The sequence below is a fragment of the Merops nubicus genome, unplaced genomic scaffold (genome assembly GCF_000691845.1).
Source record: "Merops nubicus isolate BGI_N331 unplaced genomic scaffold, ASM69184v1 scaffold18544, whole genome shotgun sequence".
In the NCBI taxonomy this organism is placed as follows: domain Eukaryota; kingdom Metazoa; phylum Chordata; class Aves; order Coraciiformes; family Meropidae; genus Merops; species Merops nubicus.
The window spans coordinates 45,131-60,700 of NW_008603780.1; the positions used below are offsets into that span (position 1 = coordinate 45,131).

At 44.2% G+C, this 15,570-nt stretch overlaps 1 protein-coding gene across 1 annotated transcript; it reads left to right on the forward strand.

Annotated features, from left to right (window-relative positions):
* Window positions 1–385: 385 nt before the first annotated feature.
* Window positions 386–14,974, forward strand: COLEC12 (collectin sub-family member 12; the record flags this gene model as incomplete). The annotated part of the gene is made up of 8 exons (XM_008938798.1): window positions 386–508; window positions 5,212–5,310; window positions 7,737–8,783; window positions 10,145–10,633; window positions 11,079–11,215; window positions 11,927–12,036; window positions 13,659–13,804; window positions 14,928–14,974. Coding segments are annotated over 8 exons (2,171 nt in total), but the record flags the coding sequence as incomplete, so codon positions are not given.
* Between the last annotated feature and the right edge of the window lie 596 nt (window positions 14,975–15,570).

Sequence of the window (15,570 nt, forward strand, 5' to 3'; positions counted from 1 at the left end):
TCCTGTTGCCCCTGTATGGAGACTGACTGCCAAGAAAGAGCTCCTGTGATGTGCTGCCTGACAGAGGAGGTGTTAATAAATGTTTGATTTCCAGAGCTCAGCATAGTCTCGTGAGGACAATCAGACCCTCTCCCAGGGAAGTCAGGGGTTTCCCAGTGAAGATGAACCTGCTGCCACGTGCTAAAATCCCAGAGTGACTGCATCACAGAGCTGGTGCTTTAACCCCCAGGGAGGCTGTCCTGGCAGAATAGGCAGATAGGGAACCAAATATCATCTGCTTGGATAAATAGTTTGTCCTTTATAAAACAGGAGAGGCAATGTGGAGTTAAAACCCTCAGTGTGCTCTTTGCCACGTTTTCAAAACTCTTCAAATCTTCTTTTGCAGGTATTCAGGAGGGGACTCAATGCACAAAATGTAAAAGTAACTGGGCACTGAAGTTCTCCATCATCTTGCTGTATGTTTTGTGTGCCCTGTTAACCATCACAGTAGCAATTTTGGGATACAAAGGTACGTATGCATGCAGCCCAACGTGTCACAGCCAAGCACACAAGCACATCTCCACATATTAGATAGGCAATTTATCACATTTCACCTTAAATATCAGTACCTTTGCCATGGAGGCTTTTTATACACACATACCAAACAGCTGCAACCTTGGAGTGTCACTTTTAGGATTGTCACAAATTATGATGCTTTGAAACTAGATAAGACATTTGAAAGAAAAGGACAAAATGTTTATTTATCTCCCACAAAGGAGTATGAACTGGAAGCTTCAAAGCTCTTAACACATGCCATGCCTTGATTTCACTGACTTCTTTTACATATATCACAGCTTTCCAGAATAAATGTCCTTCTTTATGGGAGATCCAGGAATAGTCTTACTAATACTACATTTATCACAGGAACAAAGCATAGGGTCAATATTACTTTGAAATATCTGGAAGAAAGATTGAACTATGAAATGCCAATGAGTTACCTACAATTATTTTGATAAACAAAGATGCTTAGATGCTTTTGACAATCATTTCAGAGATTGTGGTAGCTGGGCAACCCAGTAATGGAGAAAATGTCATTTGTCACTGGAAAACACAGCTTAAAATTCCCATATGTCCTCAGTGCTAATTAAATGTAGCCATTTAGGCATTCTTGTGAATATTTGTATGAAATGTCTGCTTGTTGTGCAGTCACAGCTATATTATGTTAAATAAGACATGAGTAAGGCTTTGAGAGTAGCTTCAAGACCCCTCCAAGAAGCTGGGTAAATATTCATGTGATTAGCATGCAGTGTGGCTCTTGCTGCCAACAGCTGCACTCGTAGCAGGGCTGACATCACCTCTGGGCCTTTGCCAGCTAAAGAAAAGGAAATTGTAGAAACAGAAAGGGATAAATACTTATTTAAGAGGATTTGGTACAGTTTGAGTGGGAAGAAAATTGAAACTTCTTTGTTTAGATGGAAGATTTAGCCAGGGAGATGAGAAATGTGACACAGACACATAGGTGTTCCTTTTTCATGTCAAAGCAGACAGAATGTGGCAAATGAAAATCAAATTTTAAAAAATGCAATACCTATATCATCAATCAGACATTCTCCTGAAGAATGTGCTCACTGCTCTATGGAAGTCAGATTCTGAGGAAAAAACTTTCAGGATTCAGCATACTTGTTCTTGATCCATGAAAATAAGATCATTTGGTTGTATGGCCCATGGGAGGACAAACTTGGGCCTTTTGCAGATATAAATGAGCAGAGATCTGCTTAGAGCAGGGAAGGATGTGATCCTTCCTCTAAACACCTGGGATTTAGCAGAATTTTCCCCAGGAGAGTTTTTATACAAGGCTGTCAGTTCTGGGGCTCACCAGGAGACTCAGACCTCACTTGGCATCCAAAAGTATATCAAGTTGGAGGGACCATTGCTCTGTGTCTTGCAGTAAAGAAACTGTCCAAAAGCTCTCTTTTGGAAAGAGGAGTTTCTCTTCCTCATTTCAGTCCACAGTTTTCAAGCTTCTTTCCCCATGGGTGCCTCTAGCACTGTCTTTTCCTCAGGCTTTGCTCTCCTCTTTAGGTTCCATCTTTGCTACATTCGTTTCTGAACCTCCCTCACGTACTGAGGAGTGTCTGGTGCCTGGGCAGGGGGACTAGTCTGGCACAGCAGTACCAAGCCACATCTCCCCAGGGCAGCAAGGACAAAATAATGTCCTCTCCCACAAAAAAAAAAAAAACAAATGGGGAAAAGATTATAGGCAGGTGGATGATGCACATCTTGCTCACAGACCTTGGTGACCACTGCTCCACAACTCAGCAGCTTGGTGACTGCTCCACCTGAGTGCCAGGCAAAGGAGGCACACGTTGGAGAGAAGCCCTGGTTAGTCCAAAGCATCCCTTCTGCAGCACCAAGCAGCAAGTGGGCCTGTCAGGAATGAATTTTGCCCTTTTTACCTACAGCTGAAGAGCTTCATCTGCACGGTGTCTAAGTGCTAATTTGCAGGAAAAACATGAGTTAGACACAATTCCAGCTGACAGCACGTCTTCAAAGGAATTATTGCAATATTTTTGATTGTTGGAAGGAATTAGGCCTTAAAGGAAGGCAAAACTCAAGACTTTATAGAGCTCTTGAACTCTGCATCAGAGTTTGGCTTGTCTTTTTAACTGATATATTACACTGAAGGAATGAACTCTGCTGGCATCAGGGATTCTTTCAGCCTCTTAGCAAAGTTTCCATTAAATTTGCCTCCCACACAGGTTTATAAAGCCCCAAACAGCTTTTAAAACTTCCATTTCCTACGTCGTATTTAGATATCCTTTGTGACTTAAAATGTTAAAACTACTAATCAGTGTATTATATATGTCAGGCAAAAAAATAACTCAATAGGAGGCAAAGTCAACATAGAAGAAACCTCCAAATGGGTGGTAAAAACAGTAGGCTGGAGAAACCTGAAACCAAAGCACAAATTAAACCTCACGCTCAAGGAGGAACAACAAGCTGAGTTTATCAATGTGCTCTGAGAAGACACAGTAAATTGTTGCTAAAAACAATACTAAAGCCCTCTGTAATTTTTTACACATGCTTTCTTCAATGAAATGCAAAGTACAGAGTTGTGTTTTTCCTGGCAGCAGCCAGGGCTGGCTGTGTGTGCTGAGGCTGGACGGTCTCCCTGGGACTCCCTCTGCTGAGGGAAGCTAACGTGCTCTCAGCCTGAATTTCTGGTCGTTCTCATTCTCTTGTCAACCCACGTTTTCAAGTTCCTAGACTAATTCCCACCATGACTGTCACCTGCCTCTTCTCTCTGTACCCCAGACAGAGTGTGCCTGACATCACCCAGGCAGGCACATCCTGCTGAGATGGACACTGTCCCTCCTCCTGAAACAGTGGCTTAGAGGCTCTGGGCAACAGCTACCTGAAATCTGGACTTCTTTTGAGGGTCTTTACCACATTTTCCACAGTGACTTTGTCAGAAAGTGAGATGACAATGTAGAGAGATCTGACCAAGCTGAGAATTAAGATGAAGCCATCCAAAAGCAGGCTTAAGGCATAGCCAGACTTTGCATTTTTGAGAGCAGCAGACTGTTGGCCTTCCTAAGGGATATTGCAGCTAGTCAGCCTGTCCTGCCTTTGCCTTTTTCTGGAGAAGATGGGAAGCAGCTGTTCAAGCCCTGAGCACTTCCCAGAGGCTGAGTTCCACTCCTGAGAGTGCTCCACATGCTCACCTGCCACAGAAGGCTCCACTGGGAGAGAGTGGTGGGAGCTACTGCCAGGGAAGGAAGGACATTGCCAACAGGACACCCGTCCATGTCCCCCCTTTTGACAGCAGGAGCAACAAAACCTGTGTGGCCTCTCTGCTCCTTCTCCCCAGAGCTCATCCTTGCCACTTGCAGGGCAAGAAAGTAAGTAAGCTACAGTTTGTGTGGGGAAGGAGTTTGGGCAGGAGATCAAAGTCCCCAGGTTAATATCCTGCCCCTGTGTAAAGAAAATGCATGTGTTGGTTTGTCCATGGGCTGACAGAATTCAGCTTGGCCTTCACCACTGGGAGTCCTTGAGCTAACCCTGCAGTTCCCATTTGCAGAGACTTTCTGCTGCTGGAGCTGGGTGGCTTGACCTTGGGTCTGGTCTCTCTGCCCTGTACTTCACGTGAATGACAGGACTGACTTGCCCTCTGAGGGGAAACAGGATTAAACTAAATGGTTTGCCTGATGGAGCTCGTTCTGCACTGTGCATCAGTTAATCTGACACCAGTTTCCTGTCCCACAGACACCAATCAATACTTGGTGCATTTGAAAGCAACCTGCTCTTTTCAGCCTCTCTAAACCAGCATCCTTCAGCTAGGTGTCATATCAGCCCTTCCCACCCAGGGCTGCTGTCTGGCATGTGCTAGGATTAAAAGCTGTTACCTTCTGTAGGACAGAAGCTGCTGGGAATGAAATGAGCAGTGCTCATTAGTGGGTGCTCATTAGTGGCCTTTCAGACACAGTCCAGGCACATCTTTCCCCCCAAATCATGGCCACTTGTCAGTAATACCAGTTAGGCTTCAGCAAAGCCTTAAAGTCCTGCTGCAACAAATTTTTGGGATGTTCCACACAAAGGATGTCCATAGCAACAGACCAGCTTCAGTCTTTTTAGTGTGGTGGGCTTGTTTGTTGGGAACTCTTGTATCTTTAATTCCATTCAATCTCCTCTAACTGCCCGTGCAGGCTGCTACATATTGATGGGATTTCTGCTACTTTCATTTGCTTTGGACCCTTGAGGGGAATATTTTAACCAAAGTTTCCAGTGTTAAATTTCATTCAACCATGAAAACATTCTTGTTGTTATAGGACTGTATAAAATCTCAGTTTTACAAATTAAAAATCTGAAGTGCAAACTGGCATTCATTTGAACAGCAAAAGGAAGAAACTACCTTTCCCTTCCACTACTGATAGTATGTAGTGATTTGCCACTCCAGGAGTATTGCATAATGGATAAACAGGGTGAATTTGAATTAACAAGACCCATAGGTGATATGACATTGCTAGTCAACTTGATCTCCCAAACATTGAGTAATTACATCTTCAAGCCCCTTCATACTCAGCCCAAAGTTTGCTGTTCAGGTGGCAATCTTTAATAATTAAAAGACATGGGAAAATAAAATGTTGGTTTTAATGAGAAATGGCTTATGGCAAAATAAAAGGAAGTCTTCTCCCATGCCTGATCTGCCTTTCACTGTTCTCCTTCCCCCAGTTGTGGAAAGAATGGACAATGTGACAGGTGGCCTGGAAACGTCCCACAGAAGATACACAGAAAAGCTCACAGAGGTGGAGAGTGATCTGAAGAAACTGGGTGAGCAAAGCCCTTTTATTCTGGCTTTGGGGGTGTGCTGGCAGGTAGTGGCAGGAAATATGCCTGAAACATTTCTGACTATGAAAAGCCAGGAATACAGAGCTTACATTTCAGTTTCACAAGGAGTTGGGCAAGCATCTAAAACTCATTAAGATCAGCTCCACTTAGGACAGCATTTTAAACATACTGCAGTACTTACAGTTCCCACTGGAGTCACTCTGAAATCATTTATGTTAAAATAAACACTTAAAGGTTGTCCTCAGGAGAGAGTCTTCCCTGAGGTAGAAATATAAAACATAGCAGCAGTTGTTCCACAGCACAAAAGAGTCTACATGAAATGAAAACCTGTCACCCAGTCACCTTGATGCCACTTGAGCCATTAGGATTGAAGACTGAAGTGGTGCACAAATAATCAGCTGTTTGAAACTCTTCTTTCTGAGGCAACCTGATCACTTCCAGAAAATGTTTCTTAAACATCTCAGGGAATACAGGACACAAGGTTATCCATTTGCAGGAAGATGGAAAAAGGTCATAAACAAGAATTCTACTCACTAAATGTATATTTGTGCCTTTCTTCCTTGTCTGGAAAGGAAGCAGAGGTGTTTATTATCCATTTATATATACGTAGACTTACAGTATGTATAATTATGTTTTATATCAATATTAATATAGAGATACGTGCATGTGCTTCTTGAAGTAAATTTTGTTTTGCTTCATAAATGATATATTTAGATATATATTTCTAGGGAAAATTGCTTGCAGCTTGATCATAAACTTCTATGACTTTTTCCCATCAAAAAATAGCTGGATTCTGGAGTGTTTGCACGCTGCATTTAGTTCAGAGACATGGCGTGACTCAGTGCCATGTACTTTTACTCACATACACACAGAAGGAAATGTTATACCTTAAAGCACATGCAACCTTTTGGGTTATTTTTGGGTTATTATATTATGCTGATTAAATTTTCACAACTTGGAGCATTCATCCACACCCACACATCTTTCTCTGCTGCTGATGGATGGGCAGGGAGATGCTCAGGACAATAGTTCCCATTTAAAGGGACTTGCTGTGGAGGAGGTTACAAATATGATGGGGCAAGGTATGTGGGAAGCATATAGGTGAGAGAACTCCTGTAGGGCCAGCAAGATAACAGCACATGGGGAATGAAAGACAGGCCTCCAGGAATTACTTGTACGTGGATCTGGCAGTTGTCAGAGCTGTGTGAGGAACAGAATTGAGCTATAGCTGAGAGGTAACCAGCATCAGAGCTGGAGTGAGACAAGTGGCGGGGACAGGAGCTCTGCTTGGGCAGATGTCCATCCACAAAAGACTCTGTAAACATTTCAGACTGAAGTCTCAGAAGCCACCATTGGATGTTCTCCATCATGACTCATTCAAAGACACCAGAAGTTCCACACTCAGATTATTGATTGTAGTTTATGAAACCATCCTGCTTTCTCCTCATCCAAAATGTTGGGCTTCAGACTGCATAATTAATAAATATAGCTACACTCAGATGAGAACAAAAATATATGGACTGCATGTAGGAGAGGGAAGTGATTGAGGTCAGCAAAGAAAATCTGCTGAAAGTAAGTGTTGACTGCCTGTTTCCTTGGTTTCTGTGTCCTGGCTAATGAGCTATGCAAGACTCAAAAGCTTAATCATACTCACAAGCTTCCAGAAATATTCTGTAGGGCAGTGTAAGCAAGAGCAGAACTGTTCCACAAAGATTAAAGGTTTTGCCTTCCTTGAACTCAGAACATGAGGAAACAATAGCAACAAAATAAATGTAATTTAAAGCAATAGTAATATATTAGAGAGAAAACCAGAAATACATCATATCCTCTCATAGCTGGAGTAACCTGCTGGCAGAGCTTTTGTCTCAATCCCAGGTTGTTTAAAAATAGATATTAGAACTTTAAATCAAATATTTTTTTAAAAATGGAGCTATATGGTCTAAGTCACAATGAAGATATTGCACCTGCCAAGAAAAGCAGAAAGAAAATATGAAAAGCTAAAAATTTACTTCTGAGCTTTCAGCAACACCCAGCTGTAACATCCAAACATGCACTTATTGATACCTCTTTAGGATTTTGAATTCTGTTTGCCATTCAGTTTTCAGAGTACAGCACTACACGACTGTGTATGCTCACCAGTTTCTAGTAGTTCTTCTCATATATAAAGACAGAATTATCATTTTGTTCTCCTCAGAAAGGCACAAGGACTTAATTGATTCCTCTTTAATTTTTATTCTGTCTAATGGCAGAACTTTTCTTAGTGGCTTCTCTTTTCTAGAAAAGATAAAAGTTCTACTGAGAGAACATTTTAACATTCTGACTGTGCTTAAAATACACTGTGGGTTTGTATACTGTGTTTTAAAAAAACTCATCCTAAAGCCTTTCAATTTCTTTCCCCTGTACAATAGATGACCAAGCTGGACAAAAAGCCCTGAATACAAACACTGAACTGTCTAGCTTCAGATCTGACATTCTGGCTCTTCGTCAGCAGCTTCATGACATTGCAGAGAAAACTACCAGGAACAAAAATACACTGGAGAAGCTGCAAGAGTCTGGAAATGTGTTAGATGATAGACAGAGCCAAATGAGAAGTGCCTTAGATAGTAACTCTTTTATGATCATCAGTGTTAATAAGACTCTCCAGTCATATACTGGCTATATCAACAATCTTCAGCAAGACACAAGTAATATCCAAACAAACTTGCAGAACCAAGTGCATTCTCATAATGTAATCATTATGAACCTGAACAACTTAAACCTGACACAAATACAGCAAAGAAATCTCATCAGCGTGCTGCAGAAGTCGATGGAAGATACGAGCTTGGCCATTCTAAGAATCAAGAACGACTTTCAAAATCTGCAGCAAATTGTCCTTCAAGCCCAGAAGGACACTGACTGGCTTAAGGAGAAAGTACAAAATTTACAGACTTTGGCCGCCAACAACTCAGCGTTGGCAAAAGCCAACAACGATACACTTGAAGACATGAACAACCAGCTCAGCTCCTTCAGTGGGCAGATGGAGAACATCACCACTCTTGCCCAAGCCAACGAACAAAATCTAAAGGATCTCCAGGAACAGCACAAAGACTATGAAAACAGAACTTCTGCCAAATTCAACCAGCTAGAAGAGAGGTTCCAGGTCTTTGAAACTGATATAGTTAATATCATCAGCAATATCAGCTACACCGCCCATCATCTACGAACGCTGACGAGCAACCTCAATGAGGTCAGGACAACGTGTACAGACACCCTAAGCAAGCATTCAGATGACCTGATAGTGCTGAACAGCTCACTGGCCAGTGTTCGCTTAGACTCTGCATCTCTCAAGGTGCAGCAGGATTTGATGAGGTCCAGGCTAGATGTTGAAGTTGCCAATTTGTCGGTCATCATGGAAGAAATGAAGCTGGTGGATTCCAAACATGGCCAGCTCATCAAGAACTTCACTATCCTACAAGGTATAAAGCTTCCCTAATAATGCCTCTGATGTTTTATGCTGAATTCCTGCTTGCATTACTTCTTTAGTTGTACATAGTGCATGCTGGTCCCTGGGGCTTTCCATTATCTTAGCCTGAACTCTGGAAATGGAAATGTAGCTTTATTTTCCCCACTCATTTGCCTGTGCTTTCTTTACATAGCTAGAATGGGGGTGTTGTGAAAGAAGGTTCTGACTTAGCAGAATTTTATTCTGACTAACTGACTGGATCTGGTTTTGATTTAGTTTCTAAAATAAGCTAGTGAAAGTGTGGAACCTCAAGAAACCAGTCGCTGCTAAGGAGGAAATGGCTAAATAATATACATTGGGCTGTTCCCAGAAAGGTCCACCCTTACTGCAAAACAAGTTGCTATTTCACTTCAAGCCAGTTATTAGTCTGCCAGAAAACATCTTACTTTGCTTAGTTTTTAATCCTGGCATATTTTCTTTTCTCCAGAAATAAATAGCATCAAGTTTAGGAGGTTTCTCTCAGCCAAGTATTATCCCAAATGAAAAGAACTCTCCCATTTCCAGCCTGTGGAAGCCAGTCAGGCCTAAAACCCTAATGACAAATATAAATCCATTGCTCCAAATACACGAGGGCTGAATTAGAGCAAAGTTTACACGCCAGTAACCTTAAACTTTCTCATTTCAACCAGGCCTAAACGACTCCAGTTGAGGAATTTATCTCTGGAGGAGTTTAAATGATGTAGACTGGGGGGGAAAGGTATTGGTGAGGTATTTGCTAATCTGTGATCAGAATCCCAAATTATTTTGTTGTCTATGCTTGTCAAAATCTTGCTATTTCCTATGGTGAGCCTTGTTCTCCTCCCTGTTTTAGCCAGCCCGCTGGCAGCTGTGGGTCTCTCCCACAGCTGGCTGCTGTTCTGTCTCTTTTTGGCAAGCCGTGGGGCAGCGAAGGGGGTCACTGCTGGAGAAAGGGTCCTGCAGGCTCAGAGCAGAAGGAAGGGGCTGGAAGGAGGAGGGAGCACGGGGACAGGGGCAGCACACACAGGGGTGTGCCCAGGGCACGGAGCGTGCCTGGCAGGGGCTGGCCCCGGCTGCTTCCCCCTGGGCACGGGGTCACTGCCCAGCTCCCAGCACGAGGTGCATCGGGTGGTGTTCCTCTGGATCCTCTGTTCAGGGGCTGTGAGGTGTATAGCACCTGAGAAGCAGAGGTTCTTTTACTGGCACTGCTCAAAGTAGCTGTTAACATGGTTTTCACAGTGGTGGATGAATATCCAATGTTGTTGGTCTGAGATATATATTAAACAAGGACCCCACGTGGGCTTTTTGGTTTGTTTCCTGCCCATATCTCCACTTTGCATGCTTACGTTGTTTCAGGCCCTCCAGGTCCAAGGGGTTCCAAAGGTGACAGAGGCCCTCCAGGTCCTCTTGGCCCCGCTGGCCTAAAAGGACAGAAAGGAGAGAAGGGAGAGCCCGGACCACCAGGACCTGCGGGTGAGAAGGGCCCACCTGGGCCAACGGGGCCACCAGGAGAAAAAGGAGGGAAAGGTTCGAGAGGATCGCCCGGCTCCAAAGGTCAGAGAGGCTCCCCTGGCAAGACGGGTCTTCCTGGACCAAGTGGAGACCCGGGGCCACCAGGGCCACAAGGCAAAGATGGCCCACCTGGTCCACAAGGCCCACCAGGATTTCAAGGTCTGCAAGGAACCGTGGGAGAGCCGGGGATACCGGGACCTCGAGGACTACCTGGGCTACCTGGAGTCCCCGGGCTGCCTGGTCCCAAGGGCCCACCTGGGCCACCAGGGCCACCAGGGCCAGGGATGCCCATGGCACTACGCAGTGAGCCCACAGCAGCGCCGGAGGCCAACGGTGAGCTACGCGTGGTAACGTGGTGATGTCAGCACTCCACGGGCACCTTCTACTGAGATGCATGGGGAGGGGAGGGGAGGGTGCTCCAGATAACCTCTGCTGCCTTAGACTGAATCCCTGGGATTTGTCACAGAGAGCCCTGTTGGTCTTCCTTCTGATGAGGTGAAACTGATTTGAGTTAATGTTTATAGCTGAAGAAGTCAGCAAGTGTAATAATAATGTAAGCCATTGTGAGTAATAACCCCCTTAACCACACAGTTTAGCCTTGATTCCACAGTGGGGATCCTAACAAGTGAATTCCCAAACCATATGCAAGCACGTTAGGTGGCAGATGGCTGTGGGTGGCAGTGGGATCCTCCACTTACTCTTGACCCAACGCAGAAAGTTCCCACTGGCCCATTGAGTGAGCAGGAACTGACTTAACCAAAAAAAATTCCCATCACAGGTTGTTCTCCTCACTGGAAGAACTACACAGAAAAGTGCTACTACTTTTCAATCGAAAGAGAAATTTTTGAGGACGCCAAGTTGTTCTGTGAAGAGAAGGCAGCACGCCTGGTTATCATAAACAACAAGGAGGAGCAGGTAGTTATTTGCTCTGTTTTTCGAGGAGAGAGTGTGGAGTTATCTAACATGTGGAAGCCACGAGGCACGTGGGAAGCTGAGAACATTGTGAATTCATGTGGTGAAGCAGACGTGGTGACTGACCCTGGTTAGCTTTTTGTCCACCCTCTGCCTGCTCAGCAGCTTCTCTGCCTGCAGAAGGGCAGCGTGAGCAGAGCTGGCGTTAGCCCCTTGAGGGATGGGCACAGAGCAGCCAGGGAGGCTGGTGAGAACGGAGGGAGTATTGAACCTGTAAAGATGGAGTCCATTATGCCTTGTATATGAGCCAACATCCATTTTTTGCAGTGTTGAATATAATTTTAATTGTCTGATTTAATATATCCAGCCTAAGGCTGCTATGACCCAAAAATATTTCTAATCTAACTATAAATCTAGCTACATTTTTATTACTGTTCAACATAATTATTTGGAGGCTACATAGCAGTGGGGAAGTGAAGATATAACTCCTTATTCTTTGGGGTTTTTTCAGTTTGTCTCTCTGAGACTTTGGCTGTGACTTTATGGCAACCTAATTTTCATGCCGAGCTCTTTCTGCCTCCCGTGCAAACACTGCTGGATCCTAGAGTGGGCAGGGGGTCACAAGGCCAGCTCCTGCCACCTGTCTTCAGGTAGCTTATTGCCTCCAAAGGCAGTTGAGTGAGTTTGTTATGGACCAAGATCTTTCTTCCACAGCAATGGATAAAAAGGCAGATTTTTGGGAAAGGCAACTTCTGGATTGGACTGACAGACTCGGAGAAGGAAAATGACTGGCGGTGGCTGGATGGATCCTTACCAGCTTACACGTATGTAACTCAAACCAGTGGTGGTTCTTTTCTGCAGATACTGCCACTCTGGCTGACACTCCTAAAAGCAGCATCTAGAAATTATCCAGCTGATCCAGAGTTGCCAGTGAAATAATTTCTTACTGAGGGTGCTGTTGAACTGTTTCTTTGTCTCTCTCCCTTCTCCATGCACAAGGCTTTCGTTCCTTGCCAAGAAGAAAACTGAATGTTGAATGAAAGAATCCCATAAATACACAGCACAGTTTCTTGCCAAAACATTTGCTCCTGACTTTTATTACAAAGTTGGGATGGAAAGCACAGACAGTTTTGCTGTCTTGGTTTGAATTTTCCTTATTTGCATTACAACAGGCTATAAATAGACTGCTCGTTCTGATAAAAAATGACCAGCCTTTAGATAAAGCCCAAATCTGAATGGAAAGCACTGAGGACAAGGAAAATGCATGAAACAAGGGTATCTAAGCTTGGGCCAGCTGAGAACTTAATTGGCAGCTCTCCAGGAATCCTAGGGCTACACCTAATTTGTCCTAAATGGAACAGATTGCAACCACCTAAAATTTTAATACTGAGGAGCAGACTAAAGAATTTATAGAGCTGAGCGTGCTGTGCTCAAAAAAAACCAGGCTACACTCACTCAGATGTTACAAAATGATTAGCTGTGATCTCATTGGCCTCCGTTTTGATGAGAAACATGGAAAAAGTCAGGTGCATTTCAAATGAGCTGTAATAGTTTTCATTTTTTCTCTCTCCTCGTTTTCATCTTTCTTTTTATGGCAGCACTGTGACCAACCCCTCCCCAGCTGCTGCTCTCGATAGCTTTTCACTGCACTGGGGGTTTAGGTGCCTTGTTGTAAACTCGAAGCTGTCAGTTACTGATTTTCAAAGTATTTCCTCACTTCTGGAAAGCTGTGTGTCCTCCCAGGTGTCTGCTCACACAGCCTGTGTCAGGCAGGCCTGGATTTTAGCTAAGCATGGACCCTATCAGGCAGCTATCAAAGCTCCCTTCAACAACCTGCTTCTTCAGGAAACTGGAGCTTTCAGGTCCACAGCTTGGAAGCACTTGCTAAACAAAAACAAAACGAGGAAACACTTGCTGCAGGCTTTTTACATGCTGTGTGAGTTTTCACCATCAAAGCAAACAATCTCAAATATACTTTATGCGTTCCTTCCAAGTCCAAAAATGCACTTCTCATCCAAGCAGGGCTTCCTAAAACACATGGTTCTCTGCTGCTCCTCCCCAGAGGCCGCCCTGGGTGCAGGAGAGGGCTGAGTGGCTCTGCAGGGTTTGCCATCCAGCTCCTCTTGGGCCCATGTGCCAGCAGGAACACGGGGCACAGGCTTCCAGGCTTGGAGCAGCCCCCATGGAGCATGGAGCTCTCCCACTGGACGTGCATGCACTTCCAGAAACTCAAGGTCATCGGTCTCATTTTAGGTCTCTTGAGTTTTGGCAACCTGAGGCCAAACAGATTCCCTTCTCTGCAGTGCATCTGTTTTCCATTTTCAGAGTTGTAACATGTATTTCCCATTCAGAACAGATCTCGTGATGTTTTCGTTCATTTCTTGTCGTGAAGAACTGTCACGTGTGCTGTGTTGTGCAATCACCTCTCTTACTTTTTGGTTGAAAGAAACTGGAAGACAGGCCAGCCTGATAACTGGAGCCACGGGCACGGGCCGGGGGAAGATTGCGCCGGGCTGGTCTATGCTGGGCTCTGGAATGACTTCTACTGTGAAGAGGTGAACAACTTCATTTGTGAAAAAGACATGGACAAAGGTGAGCAAGGTGCTTGGCTGGATTCTTTCACCCTACTCACAGTAAATTTTCCACAGCTAGATCCAGGCTAGGTGCTATGGCAATGCCTTGTTGAGGACATCACTCCAGCCCACTGTGCACTTGCCTAACGCTCTGCCCTGTGCAGATGCTGAATTTGTTGCCCTCAGCAAGAGCAGCCTCCAGGCTGGCTGGAGCCATGGTTGCTCTGCATCTTGACCATCTCCTGTATGCTTCAAACATGCTAAAATTTTAGGCACTATTTGGTGTATGCTCCAGATTCTAGCCATGCTGGAAGCTGGTTTTGTGGGCTCAGTGGCCACACAAAGGGGACACTGGCCTCATGATGGCTCAGGGACCAGCCTTCCAAAACCAGAAAGACTCTGTTTGGAGAATCTGTGCAACAGGAGGCACTCGGTGACTGCTAAGGAGGTCTTAAAATCCCCACTGCTGCCAGAAGGTGCCCCATAAGGCTGGCTCCACAGGCAAATCATCTGCTGCAGTTGGAGTGAAGGACTCCTAAACTGCCAGCGTGGCCCAGCAGTGTCCCAGGTGGTTGCCACGGGGCATCTCTTTGGGGTTATACAGGCATTTCTGCACAGGCAGAGGGCAGGTGGCCCCCAGGGCTGCCTGGAGCCCAGCCCCACCCTGCACGGCCAGGGGCTGTCTGTGCTCAGGGAACTTCATCTCCTCCATACATTGTTTAAACTTTGCTTTGCCAAGGGTGCCTGGCTCTTCCAGCTGCAAACCTGTGGGCTGAAATCCAGGGAAGCAGATGGAAATGTCAGCTAGAGCCAGAATTACATCCCATCCACAGAAACGTCCCTCTAAACCAAAACAAAGTGCTGGAAAAGCTCTGTGTGTGTGTGTAACTGTCTGGATGTCCAGAGCAAAGGGCTGTGTGCAAGTAACAATGTAATTTGCCCTCATTTTCCTACATACATTTGTTATTTTAGGAAGACTTCATGGTTTACAGATATTTATCCTCCAGGATTTACAGGATCTGAATATGAGTCCACTTAAATTTTTTACATAGCTTGATCTCTGTAAGTTTTCTTTTTGGAAATGCATTTAATCTTCACAGACTTTTTACTTTTTTTTATTATTATTATTTTTTTCTTTCTAGGGCAAATACTTGGAGTGTAATAGGCTGTGACTTTACAGTTACCTACACAGGATGGGAACTTACTTAAGCAGAAAATGCTGGGAGAGAGCAACGCTGCCTACCAAAACTGAAAAATAAAAACAGCAAGCACTGAAAACTGGTTTAGCTGCATAAAGGAATTCAGCAGCAGCTCTTCTCCAGCATCCTTCAATTATTCGGGGCCTTTCAACCCACAGCATCAGGAAATACCATTGGACTAATTGTGTTACAGATTTTCTTCCCCAGCAGTAACCACATCCATAAGCAACATGTGTCTTCTGAGGAAAGACATTCTGTCCATCTGCATAAGACTGTTGGTCATTCCTATAGAGAAGCATATAAAGCAACTGTGTAAACTGTGTCTCATTTGCTAAAAACCCAAATGTAGGAAAATTATACAGATAAACGAATATATAGATTTTATATAAATATATATATAGTCCAACTCTTATCAATAATATGGAATATACTTTTAAGAGCTTTTAAAACTTTGTATTTTTGTACAAAATATTTGCTTTTTACAATTGTTCTCTTTTTTTACTGACTTTTTTTTACAAATATAGTGCACACGGGCCAAAGAAAATAATAAAGGTACTAATAATTCATTAAGGTTTGCTGTCAGGCC